The 17,935-nt window shown below is 42.3% G+C and overlaps 1 protein-coding gene across 3 annotated transcripts in view; it reads left to right on the top strand.

Annotated features, from left to right (window-relative positions):
• laptm4b (lysosomal protein transmembrane 4 beta) overlaps positions 1–17,935 on the top strand; it is a 52,378-nt gene that overhangs the window by 17,815 nt on the left and 16,628 nt on the right. The window contains exons 1-4 of one of the 3 annotated variants that reach the window (XM_029736105.1): positions 790–1,017; positions 3,270–3,308; positions 9,922–10,017; positions 16,203–16,241. The exons of 1 other annotated variant lie outside the window; for it this stretch is intronic. In XM_029736105.1, the coding sequence (XP_029591965.1) occupies positions 1,015–1,017; positions 3,270–3,308; positions 9,922–10,017; positions 16,203–16,241 (177 nt within the window). In that variant the 5' untranslated portion in view covers positions 790–1,014. Of the gene's footprint in view, positions 1–789; positions 1,018–2,810; positions 3,366–9,921; positions 10,018–16,202; positions 16,299–17,935 lie in introns of those variants that run through there. One more of the 3 variants, XR_003872196.1, reaches the window with a different exon arrangement.

Below are 17,935 nucleotides of genomic sequence, written 5' to 3' on the forward strand. Positions count from 1 at the left end.
AGTAAGATTTAGACCAGACCAGATACAGGATGTAGAGAACATCTCAGTAAGATTTAGACCAGACCAGATACAGGATGTAGGGAACATCTCAGTAAGATTTAGACCAGATACAGGATGTAGGGAACATCTCAGTAAGATTTAGACCAGATACAGGATGTAGGGAACATCTCAGTAAGATTTAGACCAGACCAGATACAGGATGTAGAGAACATCTCAGTAAGATTTAGACCAGACCAGATACAGGATGTAGGGAACATCTCAGTTAGATTTAGACCAGATACAGGATGTAGGGAACATCTCAGTAAGATTTAGACCAGATACAGGATGTAGGGAACATCTCAGTTAGATTTAGACCAGATACAGGATGTAGGGAACATCTCAGTTAGATTTAGACCAGACCAGATACAGGATGTAGGGAACATCTCAATAAGATTTAGACCAGACCAGATACAGGATGTAGGGAACATCTCAATAAGATTTAGACCAGACCAGATACAGGATGTAGGGAACATCTCAATAAGATTTAGACCAGACCAGATACAGGATGTAGGGAACATCTCAGTAAGATTTAGACCAGATACAGGATGCAGGGAACATCTCAGTAAGATTTAGACCAGATACAGGATGTAGGGAACATCTCAATAAGATTTAGACCAGACCAGATACAGGATGTAGGGAACATCTCAGTTAGATTTAGACCAGATACAGGATGTAGGGAACATCTCAGTAAGATTTAGACCAGACCAGATACAGGATGTAGGGAACATCTCAGTTAGATTTAGACCAGATACAGGATGTAGGGAACATCTCAGTTAGATTTAGACCAGACCAGATACAGGATGTAGAAATAGTAGCCTACTTTGACAACAGTTGAAGTGAATTGGACGTGGTGGTCAGGCAGGTTGGTGTTAAACACCAGATCTGAAGAAAAAAAACAGACTCCGACCACTCTTAAAAACAACTCCCCAACCCCTGCTACTGTCACTTCAGGCCCATGCTGCAGTATCAGGCTGAATGGTGGGACATGGGGCAGACGCTCTCCATGGAAACAGAGGATCCCCTTCCTCTGCTTCCTCCTCTTCACACTCCTCTTCCTCTCTCCCTCCACACTCCTTCCTCCTCCCCCTCTTCGCTCCATATCGCAATCCCTCCTCTTCCTCCTCGCTCCGCATCTCTATCCCTCTTCCTCTCTCCCTCCACACTCCTTCCTCCTCCCCCTCTTCGCTCCACATCTCTATCCCTCTTCCTCCTCTTCCCTCCACACTCCTCCCTCCTCTTCCTCCTCCCTCCACATCTCTATCCCTCCTCTTCCTCCTAGCTCCACATCTCTATCCCTCCTCTTCCTCCTAGCTCCACATCTCTATGCCTCTTCCTTTTCGCTCCACATCTCTATCCATCCTCCTCCTCCTCGCTCCACATCTCTATCCCTCCTCTTCCTCCTCTTCGCTCCACATCTCTATCCCTCCTCTTCCTCCTCGCTCCACATCTCTATCCCTCCTCTTCACTCCATGGCACTTTCAATCAAACAACATTATTTGATAAAGCCCTTAGTGGTCAGATTGATTAGTGGTCAGATTGATGAAGCCCTTAGTGACCAGATTGATTAGTGACCAGATTGATAAAGCCCTTAGCGGTCAGATTGATTAGTGGTCAGATTGATAAAGCCCTTAGTGGTCAGATTGATTAGTGGTCAGATTGATTAGTGGTCAGATTGATAAAGCCCTTAGTGGTCAGATTGATTAGTGGTCAGATTGATTAGTGGTCAGATTGATAAAGCCCTTAGTGGTCAGATTGATTAGTGACCAGATTGATAAAGCCCTTAGCGGTCAGATTGATTAGTGGTCAGATTGATAAAGCCCTTAGTGACCAGATTGATTAGTGGTCAGATTGATTAGTAATCAGATTGATTAGTGGTCAGATTGATAAAGCCCTTAGTGGTCAGATTGATTAGTGGTGAGATTGATTAGTGGTCAGATTGATTAGTGGTCAGATTGATAAAGCCCTTAGTGACCAGATTGATTAGTGGTCAGATTGATTAGTGGTCAGATTGATTAGTGGTCAGATTGATAAAGCCCTTAGTGGTCAGATTGATTAGTGGTCAGATTGATTAGTGGTCAGATTGATAAAGCCCTTAGTGGTCAGATTGATTAGTGGTCAGATTGATTAGTGGTCAGATTGATAAAGCCCTTAGCGACCAGATTGATTAGTGGTCAGATTGATAAAGCCCTTAGTGACCAGATTGATTAGTAACCAGATTGATTTGTGGTCAGATTGATAAAGCCCTTAGTGGTCAGATTGATTAGTGGTCAGATTGATAAAGCCCTTAGTGGTCAGATTGATTAGTAACCAGATTGATTAGTGGTCAGATTGATAAAGCCCTTAGTGGTCAGCTTGATTAGTGGTCAGATTGATAAAGCCCTTAGTGACCAGATTGATTAGTGGTCAGATTGATTAGTGGTCAGATTGATTAGTGGTCAGATTGATAAAGCCCTTAGTGACCAGATTGATTAGTGGTCAGATTGATTAGTGGTCAGATTGATAAAGCCCTTAGTGGTCAGATTGATTAGTGGTCAGATTGATTAGTGGTCAGATTGATAAAGCCCTTAGTAACCAGATTGATTAGTGGTCAGATTGATAAAGCCCTTAGTGACCAGATTGATTAGTGGTCAGATTGATTAGTGGTCAGATTGATAAAGCCCTTAGCGACCAGATTGATTAGTGGTCAGATTGATTAGTGGTCAGATTGATAAAGCCCTTGGTGGTCAGATGTATTAGTGGTCAGATTGATAAAGCCCTTAGCGACCAGATTGATTAGTAACCAGATTGATTAGTGGTCAGATTGATAAAGCCCTTAGCGACCAGATTGATTAGTAACCAGATTGATTAGTGGTCAGATTGATAAAGCCCTTGGAGAGAGAGATCAGCCAGCTATCCTCTCCTAGCAGGCTGGATCAATCAGATCCCTTCTGAATGACCTGTCACAACATTATAGACCGTCTCTGTTAGTGGAAGGACCGATAGGAGTCTGATCTCATCAGTCTCTTCCATTGAGCTGCTGTTGTAACTTTCCTCTGTGACTTAAACGTGGTCCCTGATCTGTTTGTGCATGACGATGACCATAGGAGTTGGCAAGACGGCAAACAAATAGATGTGAAACAGCAAAGATAGTCCTGTATACAGTCCTATGTAACTAAACAGGATTATTGTTAATTTCCTGTGTATTCGCCATTGATTGTGAAGGTCTTTAACTGTTCTATTCTCCCCTGCAGGCCTACCTGATTGCCTGTGTGTGGAACTGCTACAGATACGTGAGTGTAAGAGGCTCCACAGAAGTAATTTTATACATCACAACTAAGGACACCTCTGTAAGTCACTTCTATAGGGATACATTAGATAGTACTATATAGTGTTAATAGTGCCTTCAGAAAGTATTCCGTTCTCCGTTCATCTTTCCCTCGATCCTGACTAGTCTCCCGGTCCCTCCCGCTGAAAAACATCCCCACAGCATGATTCTTCCACCACCATGCTTCACCGTAGAGATGGTGCCAGGTTTCCTCCAGACGTGACAATTGGTATTCCAGCCAAATAGTTAAATTTTGCTTTCATCAGACCAGAGAGTCTTGTTTCTAATGGTCTGAGAGTCCTTTAGTTGACTTTTGGCAAACTCCAAGTGGGCTGTCATGTGCCTTTTACTGAGGAGTGGCTTCTGTCTGGCCACTCTACCATAAAGGCCTGATTGGTGGAAAGCTGCAGAGATGGTTGTCCTTCTGGAAGGTTCTCCCATCTCCACAGAGGAACTCTAGAGCTCTGTCAGAGTGACCATCGGGTTCTTGATCACCACCCTGACACAGGCCCTTCTCCCCCGATTGCTCAGTTTGGCCGGGCGGCCAGTTCTAGGAAGGCCACTGCGTTCTTGGGTACCTTCAATGCTGCGGATATTTCCCTAGATCTGTGCCTCGACACAATATAGTGCAGTATGTCATAATGTAAAGTGCAGTATGTCATCATGTGTAGTATGTCGTCATGTATATTGTAGTAAGTCATCATGTGTAGTATGTCATCACGATACAGTGAGGGAAAAAAGTATTTGATCCCCTGCTGATTTTGTACGTTTTCCCACTGACAAAGAAATGATCAGTCTATAATTTTAATGGTAGGTTTATTTGAACAGTGAGAGACAGAATAACAACAAAAAAATCTATAAAAACGCATGTCAAAAATTGTATAAATTGATTTGCATTTTAATGAGGGAAATAAGTATTTGACCCCTCTGCAAAACATGACTTAGTACTTGGTGGCAAAACCCTTGTTGGCAATCAGAGGTCAGACGTTTCTTGTAGTTGGCCAGACCAGATACAGGATGTAGGGAACATCTCAGTAAGATTTAGACCAGACCAGATACAGGATGTAGGTAACATCTCAGTTAGATTTAGACCAGATACAGGATGTAGGGAACATCTCAGTAAGATTTAGACCATACCAGATACAGGATGTAGGGAACATCTCAGTTAGATTTAAACCAGATACAGGATGTAGGGAACATCTCAGTAAGATTTAGACCAGATACAGGATGTAGGGAACATCTCAGTTAGATTTAGACCAGATACAGGATGTAGGGAACATCTCAATAAGATTTAGACCAGATACAGGATGTAGGGAACATCTCAGTTAGATTTAGACCAGATACAGGATGTAGGTAACATCTCAGTTAGATTTAGACCAGATACAGGATGTAGGGAACATCTCAATAAGATTTAGACCAGATACAGGATGTAGGGAACATCTCAGTTAGATTTAGACCAGATACAGGATGTAGGTAACATCTCAGTTAGATTTATACCAGACCAGATACAGGATGTAGGGAACATCTCAGTAAGATTTAGACCAGACCAGACACAGGATGTAGGGAACATCTCAGTAAGATTTAGACCAGACCAGATACAGGATGTAGGGAACATCTCAGTTAGATTTAGACCAGATACAGGATGTAGGGAACATCTCAGTAAGATTTAGACCAGATACAGGATGTAGGTAACATCTCAGTTAGATTTAGACCAGATACAGGATGTAGGTGACATCTCAGTAAGATTTAGACCATACCAGATACAGATTGTAGGTAACATCTTAGTAAGATTTAGACCAGATACAGGATGTAGGGAACATCTCAGTAAGATTTAGACCAGATACAGGATGTAGGTAACATCTCAGTTAGATTTGGACCAGATACAGGATGTAGGGAACATCTCAGTAAGATTTAGGCCAGATACAGGATGTAGGTAACATCTCAGTTAGATTTAGACCAGATACAGGATGTAGGTGACATCTCAGTAAGATTTAGACCAGACCAGATACAGGATGTAGGGAACATCTCAGTAAGATTTAGACCAGACCAGATACAGGATGTAGGGAACATCTTAGTAAGATTTAGACCAGATACAGGATGTAGGGAACATCTCAGTTAGATTTAGACCAGATACAGGATGTAGGGAACATCTCAATAAGATTTAGACCAGATACAGGATGTAGGGAACATCTCAGTTAGATTTAGACCAGATACAGGATGTAGGTAACATCTCAGTTAGATTTATACCAGACCAGATACAGGATGTAGGGAACATCTCAGTAAGATTTAGACCAGACCAGACACAGGATGTAGGGAACATCTCAGTAAGATTTAGACCAGACCAGATACAGGATGTAGGGAACATCTCAGTTAGATTTAGACCAGATACAGGATGTAGGGAACATCTCAGTAAGATTTAGACCAGATACAGGATGTAGGTAACATCTCAGTTAGATTTAGACCAGATACAGGATGTAGGTGACATCTCAGTAAGATTTAGACCAAACCAGATACAGATTGTAGGTAACATCTTAGTAAGATTTAGACCAGATACAGGATGTAGGGAACATCTCAGTAAGATTTAGACCAGATACAGGATGTAGGTAACATCTCAGTTAGATTTAGACCAGATACAGGATGTAGGGAACATCTCAGTAAGATTTAGGCCAGATACAGGATGTAGGTAACATCTCAGTTAGATTTAGACCAGATACAGGATGTAGGTGACATCTCAGTAAGATTTAGACCATACCAGATACAGATTGTAGGTAACATCTCAGTAAGATTTAGACCAGATACAGGATGTAGGGAACATCTCAGTTAGATTTAGACCAGATACAGGATGTAGGGAGCATCTCAGTAAGATTTAGACCAGATACAGGATGTAGGGAACATCTCAGTAAGATTTTTGACCAGATACAGGATGTAGGGAGCATCTCAGTAAGATTTAGACCAGATACAGGATGTAGGGAACATCTCAGTAAGATTTAGACCAGATACAGGATGTAGGTAACATCTCAGTTAGATTTAGACCAGATACAGGATGTAGGGAACATCTCAGTAAGATTTAGACCAGATACAGATTGTAGGGAACATCTCAGTTAGATTTAGACCAGATACAGGATGTAGGGAACATCTCAGTTAGATTTAGACCAGACCAGATACAGGATGTAGGGAACATCTCAGTAAGATTTAGACCAGACCAGATACAGGATGTAGGGAACATCTCAGTTAGATTTAGACCAGATACAGGATGTAGGGAACATCTCAGTAAGATTTAGACCAGATACAGGATGTAGGGAACATCTCAGTAAGATTTAGACCAGACCAGATACAGGATGTAGAGAACATCTCAGTAAGATTTAGACCAGACCAGATACAGGATGTAGGGAACATCTCAGTTAGATTTAGACCAGATACAGGATGTAGGGAACATCTCAGTAAGATTTAGACCAGATACAGGATGTAGGGAACATCTCAGTAAGATTTAGACCAGACCAGATACAGGATGTAGAGAACATCTCAGTAAGATTTAGACCAGACCAGATACAGGATGTAGGGAACATCTCAGTTAGATTTAGACCAGATACAGGATGTAGGGAACATCTCAGTAAGATTTAGACCAGATACAGGATGTAGGGAACATCTCAGTTAGATTTAGACCAGATACAGGATGTAGGGAACATCTCAGTTAGATTTAGACCAGACCAGATACAGGATGTAGGGAACATCTCAATAAGATTTAGACCAGACCAGATACAGGATGTAGGGAACATCTCAATAAGATTTAGACCAGACCAGATACAGGATGTAGGGAACATCTCAATAAGATTTAGACCAGACCAGATACAGGATGTAGGGAACATCTCAGTAAGATTTAGACCAGATACAGGATGCAGGGAACATCTCAGTAAGATTTAGACCAGATACAGGATGTAGGGAACATCTCAATAAGATTTAGACCAGACCAGATACAGGATGTAGGGAACATCTCAGTTAGATTTAGACCAGATACAGGATGTAGGGAACATCTCAGTAAGATTTAGACCAGACCAGATACAGGATGTAGGGAACATCTCAGTTAGATTTAGACCAGATACAGGATGTAGGGAACATCTCAGTTAGATTTAGACCAGACCAGATACAGGATGTAGAAATAGTAGCCTACTTTGACAACAGTTGAAGTGAATTGGACGTGGTGGTCAGGCAGGTTGGTGTTAAACACCAGATCTGAAGAAAAAAAACAGACTCCGACCACTCTTAAAAACAACTCCCCAACCCCTGCTACTGTCACTTCAGGCCCATGCTGCAGTATCAGGCTGAATGGTGGGACATGGGGCAGACGCTCTCCATGGAAACAGAGGATCCCCTTCCTCTGCTTCCTCCTCTTCACACTCCTCTTCCTCTCTCCCTCCACACTCCTTCCTCCTCCCCCTCTTCGCTCCATATCGCAATCCCTCCTCTTCCTCCTCGCTCCGCATCTCTATCCCTCTTCCTCTCTCCCTCCACACTCCTTCCTCCTCCCCCTCTTCGCTCCACATCTCTATCCCTCTTCCTCCTCTTCCCTCCACACTCCTCCCTCCTCTTCCTCCTCCCTCCACATCTCTATCCCTCCTCTTCCTCCTAGCTCCACATCTCTATCCCTCCTCTTCCTCCTAGCTCCACATCTCTATGCCTCTTCCTTTTCGCTCCACATCTCTATCCATCCTCCTCCTCCTCGCTCCACATCTCTATCCCTCCTCTTCCTCCTCTTCGCTCCACATCTCTATCCCTCCTCTTCCTCCTCGCTCCACATCTCTATCCCTCCTCTTCACTCCATGGCACTTTCAATCAAACAACATTATTTGATAAAGCCCTTAGTGGTCAGATTGATTAGTGGTCAGATTGATGAAGCCCTTAGTGACCAGATTGATTAGTGACCAGATTGATAAAGCCCTTAGCGGTCAGATTGATTAGTGGTCAGATTGATAAAGCCCTTAGTGGTCAGATTGATTAGTGGTCAGATTGATTAGTGGTCAGATTGATAAAGCCCTTAGTGGTCAGATTGATTAGTGGTCAGATTGATTAGTGGTCAGATTGATAAAGCCCTTAGTGGTCAGATTGATTAGTGACCAGATTGATAAAGCCCTTAGCGGTCAGATTGATTAGTGGTCAGATTGATAAAGCCCTTAGTGACCAGATTGATTAGTGGTCAGATTGATTAGTAATCAGATTGATTAGTGGTCAGATTGATAAAGCCCTTAGTGGTCAGATTGATTAGTGGTGAGATTGATTAGTGGTCAGATTGATTAGTGGTCAGATTGATAAAGCCCTTAGTGACCAGATTGATTAGTGGTCAGATTGATTAGTGGTCAGATTGATTAGTGGTCAGATTGATAAAGCCCTTAGTGGTCAGATTGATTAGTGGTCAGATTGATTAGTGGTCAGATTGATAAAGCCCTTAGTGGTCAGATTGATTAGTGGTCAGATTGATTAGTGGTCAGATTGATAAAGCCCTTAGCGACCAGATTGATTAGTGGTCAGATTGATAAAGCCCTTAGTGACCAGATTGATTAGTAACCAGATTGATTTGTGGTCAGATTGATAAAGCCCTTAGTGGTCAGATTGATTAGTGGTCAGATTGATAAAGCCCTTAGTGGTCAGATTGATTAGTAACCAGATTGATTAGTGGTCAGATTGATAAAGCCCTTAGTGGTCAGCTTGATTAGTGGTCAGATTGATAAAGCCCTTAGTGACCAGATTGATTAGTGGTCAGATTGATTAGTGGTCAGATTGATTAGTGGTCAGATTGATAAAGCCCTTAGTGACCAGATTGATTAGTGGTCAGATTGATTAGTGGTCAGATTGATAAAGCCCTTAGTGGTCAGATTGATTAGTGGTCAGATTGATTAGTGGTCAGATTGATAAAGCCCTTAGTAACCAGATTGATTAGTGGTCAGATTGATAAAGCCCTTAGTGACCAGATTGATTAGTGGTCAGATTGATTAGTGGTCAGATTGATAAAGCCCTTAGCGACCAGATTGATTAGTGGTCAGATTGATTAGTGGTCAGATTGATAAAGCCCTTGGTGGTCAGATGTATTAGTGGTCAGATTGATAAAGCCCTTAGCGACCAGATTGATTAGTAACCAGATTGATTAGTGGTCAGATTGATAAAGCCCTTAGCGACCAGATTGATTAGTAACCAGATTGATTAGTGGTCAGATTGATAAAGCCCTTGGAGAGAGAGATCAGCCAGCTATCCTCTCCTAGCAGGCTGGATCAATCAGATCCCTTCTGAATGACCTGTCACAACATTATAGACCGTCTCTGTTAGTGGAAGGACCGATAGGAGTCTGATCTCATCAGTCTCTTCCATTGAGCTGCTGTTGTAACTTTCCTCTGTGACTTAAACGTGGTCCCTGATCTGTTTGTGCATGACGATGACCATAGGAGTTGGCAAGACGGCAAACAAATAGATGTGAAACAGCAAAGATAGTCCTGTATACAGTCCTATGTAACTAAACAGGATTATTGTTAATTTCCTGTGTATTCGCCATTGATTGTGAAGGTCTTTAACTGTTCTATTCTCCCCTGCAGGCCTACCTGATTGCCTGTGTGTGGAACTGCTACAGATACGTGAGTGTAAGAGGCTCCACAGAAGTAATTTTATACATCACAACTAAGGACACCTCTGTAAGTCACTTCTATAGGGATACATTAGATAGTACTATATAGTGTTAATAGTGCCTTCAGAAAGTATTCCGTTCTCCGTTCATCTTTCCCTCGATCCTGACTAGTCTCCCGGTCCCTCCCGCTGAAAAACATCCCCACAGCATGATTCTTCCACCACCATGCTTCACCGTAGAGATGGTGCCAGGTTTCCTCCAGACGTGACAATTGGTATTCCAGCCAAATAGTTAAATTTTGCTTTCATCAGACCAGAGAGTCTTGTTTCTAATGGTCTGAGAGTCCTTTAGTTGACTTTTGGCAAACTCCAAGTGGGCTGTCATGTGCCTTTTACTGAGGAGTGGCTTCTGTCTGGCCACTCTACCATAAAGGCCTGATTGGTGGAAAGCTGCAGAGATGGTTGTCCTTCTGGAAGGTTCTCCCATCTCCACAGAGGAACTCTAGAGCTCTGTCAGAGTGACCATCGGGTTCTTGATCACCACCCTGACACAGGCCCTTCTCCCCCGATTGCTCAGTTTGGCCGGGCGGCCAGTTCTAGGAAGGCCACTGCGTTCTTGGGTACCTTCAATGCTGCGGATATTTCCCTAGATCTGTGCCTCGACACAATATAGTGCAGTATGTCATAATGTAAAGTGCAGTATGTCATCATGTGTAGTATGTCGTCATGTATATTGTAGTAAGTCATCATGTGTAGTATGTCATCACGATACAGTGAGGGAAAAAAGTATTTGATCCCCTGCTGATTTTGTACGTTTTCCCACTGACAAAGAAATGATCAGTCTATAATTTTAATGGTAGGTTTATTTGAACAGTGAGAGACAGAATAACAACAAAAAAATCTATAAAAACGCATGTCAAAAATTGTATAAATTGATTTGCATTTTAATGAGGGAAATAAGTATTTGACCCCTCTGCAAAACATGACTTAGTACTTGGTGGCAAAACCCTTGTTGGCAATCAGAGGTCAGACGTTTCTTGTAGTTGGCCAGACCAGATACAGGATGTAGGGAACATCTCAGTAAGATTTAGACCAGACCAGATACAGGATGTAGGTAACATCTCAGTTAGATTTAGACCAGATACAGGATGTAGGGAACATCTCAGTAAGATTTAGACCAGACCAGATACAGGATGTAGGGAACATCTCAGTAAGATTTAGACCAGATACAGGATGTAGGGAACATCTCAGTAAGATTTAGACCAGATACAGGATGTAGGTAACATCTCAGTAAGATTTAGACCAGATACAGGATGTAGGGAACATCTCAGTAAGATTTAGACCAGATACAGGATGTAGGGAACATCTCAATAAGATTTAGACCAGACCAGATACAGGATGTAGGGAACATCTCAATAAGATTTAGACCAGACCAGATACAGGATGTAGGGAACATCTCAGTAAGATTTAGACCAGATACAGGATGTAGGGAACATCTCAGTTAGATTTAGACCAGATACAGGATGTAGGGAACATCTCAGTAAGATTTAGACCAGACCAGATACAGGATGTAGGGAACATCTCAGTAAGATTTAGACCAGATACAGGATGTAGGGAACATCTCAATAAGATTTAGACCGGACCAGATACAGGATGTAGGGAACATCTCAGTTAGATTTAAACCAGATACAGGATGTAGGGAACATCTCAGTAAGATTTAGACCAGACCAGATACAGGATGTAGGGAACATCTTAGTAAGATTTAGACCAGATACAGGATGTAGGGAACATCTCAGTTAGATTTAGACCAGATACAGGATGTAGGGAACATCTCAATAAGATTTAGACCAGATACAGGATGTAGGGAACATCTCAGTTAGATTTAGACCAGATACAGGATGTAGGTAACATCTCAGTTAGATTTATACCAGACCAGATACAGGATGTAGGGAACATCTCAGTAAGATTTAGACCAGACCAGACACAGGATGTAGGGAACATCTCAGTAAGATTTAGACCAGACCAGATACAGGATGTAGGGAACATCTCAGTTAGATTTAGACCAGATACAGGATGTAGGGAACATCTCAGTAAGATTTAGACCAGATACAGGATGTAGGTAACATCTCAGTTAGATTTAGACCAGATACAGGATGTAGGTGACATCTCAGTAAGATTTAGACCATACCAGATACAGATTGTAGGTAACATCTTAGTAAGATTTAGACCAGATACAGGATGTAGGGAACATCTCAGTAAGATTTAGACCAGATACAGGATGTAGGTAACATCTCAGTTAGATTTAGACCAGATACAGGATGTAGGGAACATCTCAGTAAGATTTAGACCAGATACAGGATGTAGGTAACATCTCAGTTAGATTTAGACCAGATACAGGATGTAGGTGACATCTCAGTAAGATTTAGACCATACCAGATACAGATTGTAGGTAACATCTCAGTAAGATTTAGACCAGATACAGGATGTAGGGAACATCTCAGTTAGATTTAGACCAGATACAGGATGTAGGGAGCATCTCAGTAAGATTTAGACCAGATACAGGATGTAGGGAACATCTCAGTAAGATTTTGACCAGATACAGGATGTAGGGAGCATCTCAGTAAGATTTAGACCAGATACAGGATGTAGGGAACATCTCAGTAAGATTTAGACCAGATACAGGATGTAGGGAACATCTCAGTTAGATTTAGACCAGATACAGGATGTAGGGAACATCTCAGTAAGATTTAGACCAGATACAGATTGTAGGGAACATCTCAGTTAGATTTAGACCAGATACAGGATGTAGGGAACATCTCAGTTAGATTTAGACCAGACCAGATACAGGATGTAGGGAACATCTCAGTAAGATTTAGACCAGACCAGATACAGGATGTAGGGAACATCTCAGTTAGATTTAGACCAGATACAGGATGTAGGGAACATCTCAGTAAGATTTAGACCAGATACAGGATGTAGGGAACATCTCAGTAAGATTTAGACCAGACCAGATACAGGATGTAGAGAACATCTCAGTAAGATTTAGACCAGACCAGATACAGGATGTAGGGAACATCTCAGTTAGATTTAGACCAGATACAGGATGTAGGGAACATCTCAGTAAGATTAGACCAGATACAGGATGTAGGGAACATCTCAGTAAGATTTAGACCAGACCCAGATACAGGATGTAGAGAACATCTCAGTAAGATTTAGACCAGACCAGATACAGGATGTAGGGAACATCTCAGTTAGATTTAGACCAGATACAGGATGTAGGGAACATCTCAGTAAGATTTAGACCAGATACAGGATGTAGGGAACATCTCAGTTAGATTTAGACCAGATACAGGATGTAGGGAACATCTCAGTTAGATTTAGACCAGATACAGGATGTAGGGAACATCTCAATAAGATTTAGACCAGACCAGATACAGGATGTAGGGAACATCTCAATAAGATTTAGACCAGACCAGATACAGGATGTAGGGAACATCTCAATAAGATTTAGACCAGACCAGATACAGGATGTAGGGAACATCTCAGTAAGATTTAGACCAGATACAGGATGCAGGGAACATCTCAGTAAGATTTAGACCAGATACAGGATGTAGGGAACATCTCAATAAGATTTAGACCAGACCAGATACAGGATGTAGGGAACATCTCAGTTAGATTTAGACCAGATACAGGATGTAGGGAACATCTCAGTAAGATTTAGACCAGACCAGATACAGGATGTAGGGAACATCTCAGTTAGATTTAGACCAGATACAGGATGTAGGGAACATCTCAGTTAGATTTAGACCAGACCAGATACAGGATGTAGAAATAGTAGCCTACTTTGACAACAGTTGAAGTGAATTGGACGTGGTGGTCAGGCAGGTTGGTGTTAAACACCAGATCTGAAGAAAAAAAACAGACTCCGACCACTCTTAAAAACAACTCCCCAACCCCTGCTACTGTCACTTCAGGCCCATGCTGCAGTATCAGGCTGAATGGTGGGACATGGGGCAGACGCTCTCCATGGAAACAGAGGATCCCCTTCCTCTGCTTCCTCCTCTTTACACTCCTCTTCCTCTCTCCCTCCACACTCCTTCCTCCTCCCCCTCTTCGCTCCATATCGCAATCCCTCCTCTTCCTCCTCGCTCCGCATCTCTATCCCTCTTCCTCTCTCCCTCCACACTCCTTCCTCCTCCCCCTCTTCGCTCCACATCTCTATCCCTCTTCCTCCTCTTCCCTCCACACTCCTCCCTCCTCTTCCTCCTCCCTCCACATCTCTATCCCTCCTCTTCCTCCTAGCTCCACATCTCTATCCCTCCTCTTCCTCCTAGCTCCACATCTCTATGCCTCTTCCTTTTCGCTCCACATCTCTATCCATCCTCCTCCTCCTCGCTCCACATCTCTATCCCTCCTCTTCCTCCTCTTCGCTCCACATCTCTATCCCTCCTCTTCCTCCTCGCTCCACATCTCTATCCCTCCTCTTCACTCCATGGCACTTTCAATCAAACAACATTATTTGATAAAGCCCTTAGTGGTCAGATTGATTAGTGGTCAGATTGATGAAGCCCTTAGTGACCAGATTGATTAGTGACCAGATTGATAAAGCCCTTAGCGGTCAGATTGATTAGTGGTCAGATTGATAAAGCCCTTAGTGGTCAGATTGATTAGTGGTCAGATTGATTAGTGGTCAGATTGATAAAGCCCTTAGTGGTCAGATTGATTAGTGGTCAGATTGATTAGTGGTCAGATTGATAAAGCCCTTAGTGGTCAGATTGATTAGTGACCAGATTGATAAAGCCCTTAGCGGTCAGATTGATTAGTGGTCAGATTGATAAAGCCCTTAGTGACCAGATTGATTAGTGGTCAGATTGATTAGTAATCAGATTGATTAGTGGTCAGATTGATAAAGCCCTTAGTGGTCAGATTGATTAGTGGTGAGATTGATTAGTGGTCAGATTGATTAGTGGTCAGATTGATAAAGCCCTTAGCGACCAGATTGATTAGTGGTCAGATTGATTAGTGGTCAGATTGATTAGTGGTCAGATTGATAAAGCCCTTAGTGGTCAGATTGATTAGTGGTCAGATTGATTAGTGGTCAGATTGATAAAGCCCTTAGTGGTCAGATTGATTAGTGGTCAGATTGATTAGTGGTCAGATTGATAAAGCCCTTAGCGACCAGATTGATTAGTGGTCAGATTGATAAAGCCCTTAGTGACCAGATTGATTAGTAACCAGATTGATTTGTGGTCAGATTGATAAAGCCCTTAGTGGTCAGATTGATTAGTGGTCAGATTGATAAAGCCCTTAGTGGTCAGATTGATTAGTAACCAGATTGATTAGTGGTCAGATTGATAAAGCCCTTAGTGGTCAGCTTGATTAGTGGTCAGATTGATAAAGCCCTTAGTGACCAGATTGATTAGTGGTCAGATTGATTAGTGGTCAGATTGATTAGTGGTCAGATTGATAAAGCCCTTAGTGACCAGATTGATTAGTGGTCAGATTGATTAGTGGTCAGATTGATAAAGCCCTTAGTGGTCAGATTGATTAGTGGTCAGATTGATTAGTGGTCAGATTGATAAAGCCCTTAGTAACCAGATTGATTAGTGGTCAGATTGATAAAGCCCTTAGTGACCAGATTGATTAGTGGTCAGATTGATTAGTGGTCAGATTGATAAAGCCCTTAGCGACCAGATTGATTAGTGGTCAGATTGATTAGTGGTCAGATTGATAAAGCCCTTGGTGGTCAGATGTATTAGTGGTCAGATTGATAAAGCCCTTAGCGACCAGATTGATTAGTAACCAGATTGATTAGTGGTCAGATTGATAAAGCCCTTAGCGACCAGATTGATTAGTAACCAGATTGATTAGTGGTCAGATTGATAAAGCCCTTGGAGAGAGAGATCAGCCAGCTATCCTCTCCTAGCAGGCTGGATCAATCAGATCCCTTCTGAATGACCTGTCACAACATTATAGACCGTCTCTGTTAGTGGAAGGACCGATAGGAGTCTGATCTCATCAGTCTCTTCCATTGAGCTGCTGTTGTAACTTTCCTCTGTGACTTAAACGTGGTCCCTGATCTGTTTGTGCATGACGATGACCATAGGAGTTGGCAAGACGGCAAACAAATAGATGTGAAACAGCAAAGATAGTCCTGTATACAGTCCTATGTAACTAAACAGGATTATTGTTAATTTCCTGTGTATTCGCCATTGATTGTGAAGGTCTTTAACTGTTCTATTCTCCCCTGCAGGCCTACCTGATTGCCTGTGTGTGGAACTGCTACAGATACGTGAGTGTAAGAGGCTCCACAGAAGTAATTTTATACATCACAACTAAGGACACCTCTGTAAGTCACTTCTATAGGGATACATTAGATAGTACTATATAGTGTTAATAGTGCCTTCAGAAAGTATTCCGTTCTCCGTTCATCTTTCCCTCGATCCTGACTAGTCTCCCGGTCCCTCCCGCTGAAAAACATCCCCACAGCATGATTCTTCCACCACCATGCTTCACCGTAGAGATGGTGCCAGGTTTCCTCCAGACGTGACAATTGGTATTCCAGCCAAATAGTTAAATTTTGCTTTCATCAGACCAGAGAGTCTTGTTTCTAATGGTCTGAGAGTCCTTTAGTTGACTTTTGGCAAACTCCAAGTGGGCTGTCATGTGCCTTTTACTGAGGAGTGGCTTCTGTCTGGCCACTCTACCATAAAGGCCTGATTGGTGGAAAGCTGCAGAGATGGTTGTCCTTCTGGAAGGTTCTCCCATCTCCACAGAGGAACTCTAGAGCTCTGTCAGAGTGACCATCGGGTTCTTGATCACCACCCTGACACAGGCCCTTCTCCCCCGATTGCTCAGTTTGGCCGGGCGGCCAGTTCTAGGAAGGCCACTGCGTTCTTGGGTACCTTCAATGCTGCGGATATTTCCCTAGATCTGTGCCTCGACACAATATAGTGCAGTATGTCATAATGTAAAGTGCAGTATGTCATCATGTGTAGTATGTCGTCATGTATATTGTAGTAAGTCATCATGTGTAGTATGTCATCACGATACAGTGAGGGAAAAAAGTATTTGATCCCCTGCTGATTTTGTACGTTTTCCCACTGACAAAGAAATGATCAGTCTATAATTTTAATGGTAGGTTTATTTGAACAGTGAGAGACAGAATAACAACAAAAAAATCTATAAAAACGCATGTCAAAAATTGTATAAATTGATTTGCATTTTAATGAGGGAAATAAGTATTTGACCCCTCTGCAAAACATGACTTAGTACTTGGTGGCAAAACCCTTGTTGGCAATCAGAGGTCAGACGTTTCTTGTAGTTGGCCAGACCAGATACAGGATGTAGGGAACATCTCAGTAAGATTTAGACCAGACCAGATACAGGATGTAGGTAACATCTCAGTTAGATTTAGACCGTAGATTAGACCAGACCAGATACAGGAGTAGGGAACATCTCAGTAAGATTTAGACCAGATACAAGGATGTAGGGAACATCGCAGTAGATTTAGACCAGATACAGATGTAAGGTAAACAGCTCAGGAAGATTAGACCGAATACAGGATGTAGGTGAACATCTCAGTAAGATTTAGAACCAGATTACAGGATGGTAGGGGAACATCTCAATAAGATTTAGACCAGACCAGATACAAGGATGTAGGGAACATCTCAATAAGAGTTAGACCAGACCAGATACAGGATGTCAGGGAAACATCTCAGTAAGATTTAGGGACCAGATACAGGATGTAGGGAACATCTCAGTTAAGATTAGACCAGATACAGGATGTAGGGAACATCTCAGTAAGATGTAGACCAGACCAATACAGGATGTAGGGAACATCTCAGGAAGAGTTAGACCAGAATTACAGGTATGTAGGGAAACATCTCATAAGATTTAGACCGGAACAGAATACAGGATGTAGGGAACATCTCATTTAGATTTAAAACCAGATACAGGAAGTAGTGAACATCTAGTAAGATTTAG

This window comes from Salmo trutta, chromosome 36 (assembly GCF_901001165.1).
Source record: "Salmo trutta chromosome 36, fSalTru1.1, whole genome shotgun sequence".
NCBI lineage: Eukaryota > Metazoa > Chordata > Actinopteri > Salmoniformes > Salmonidae > Salmo > Salmo trutta.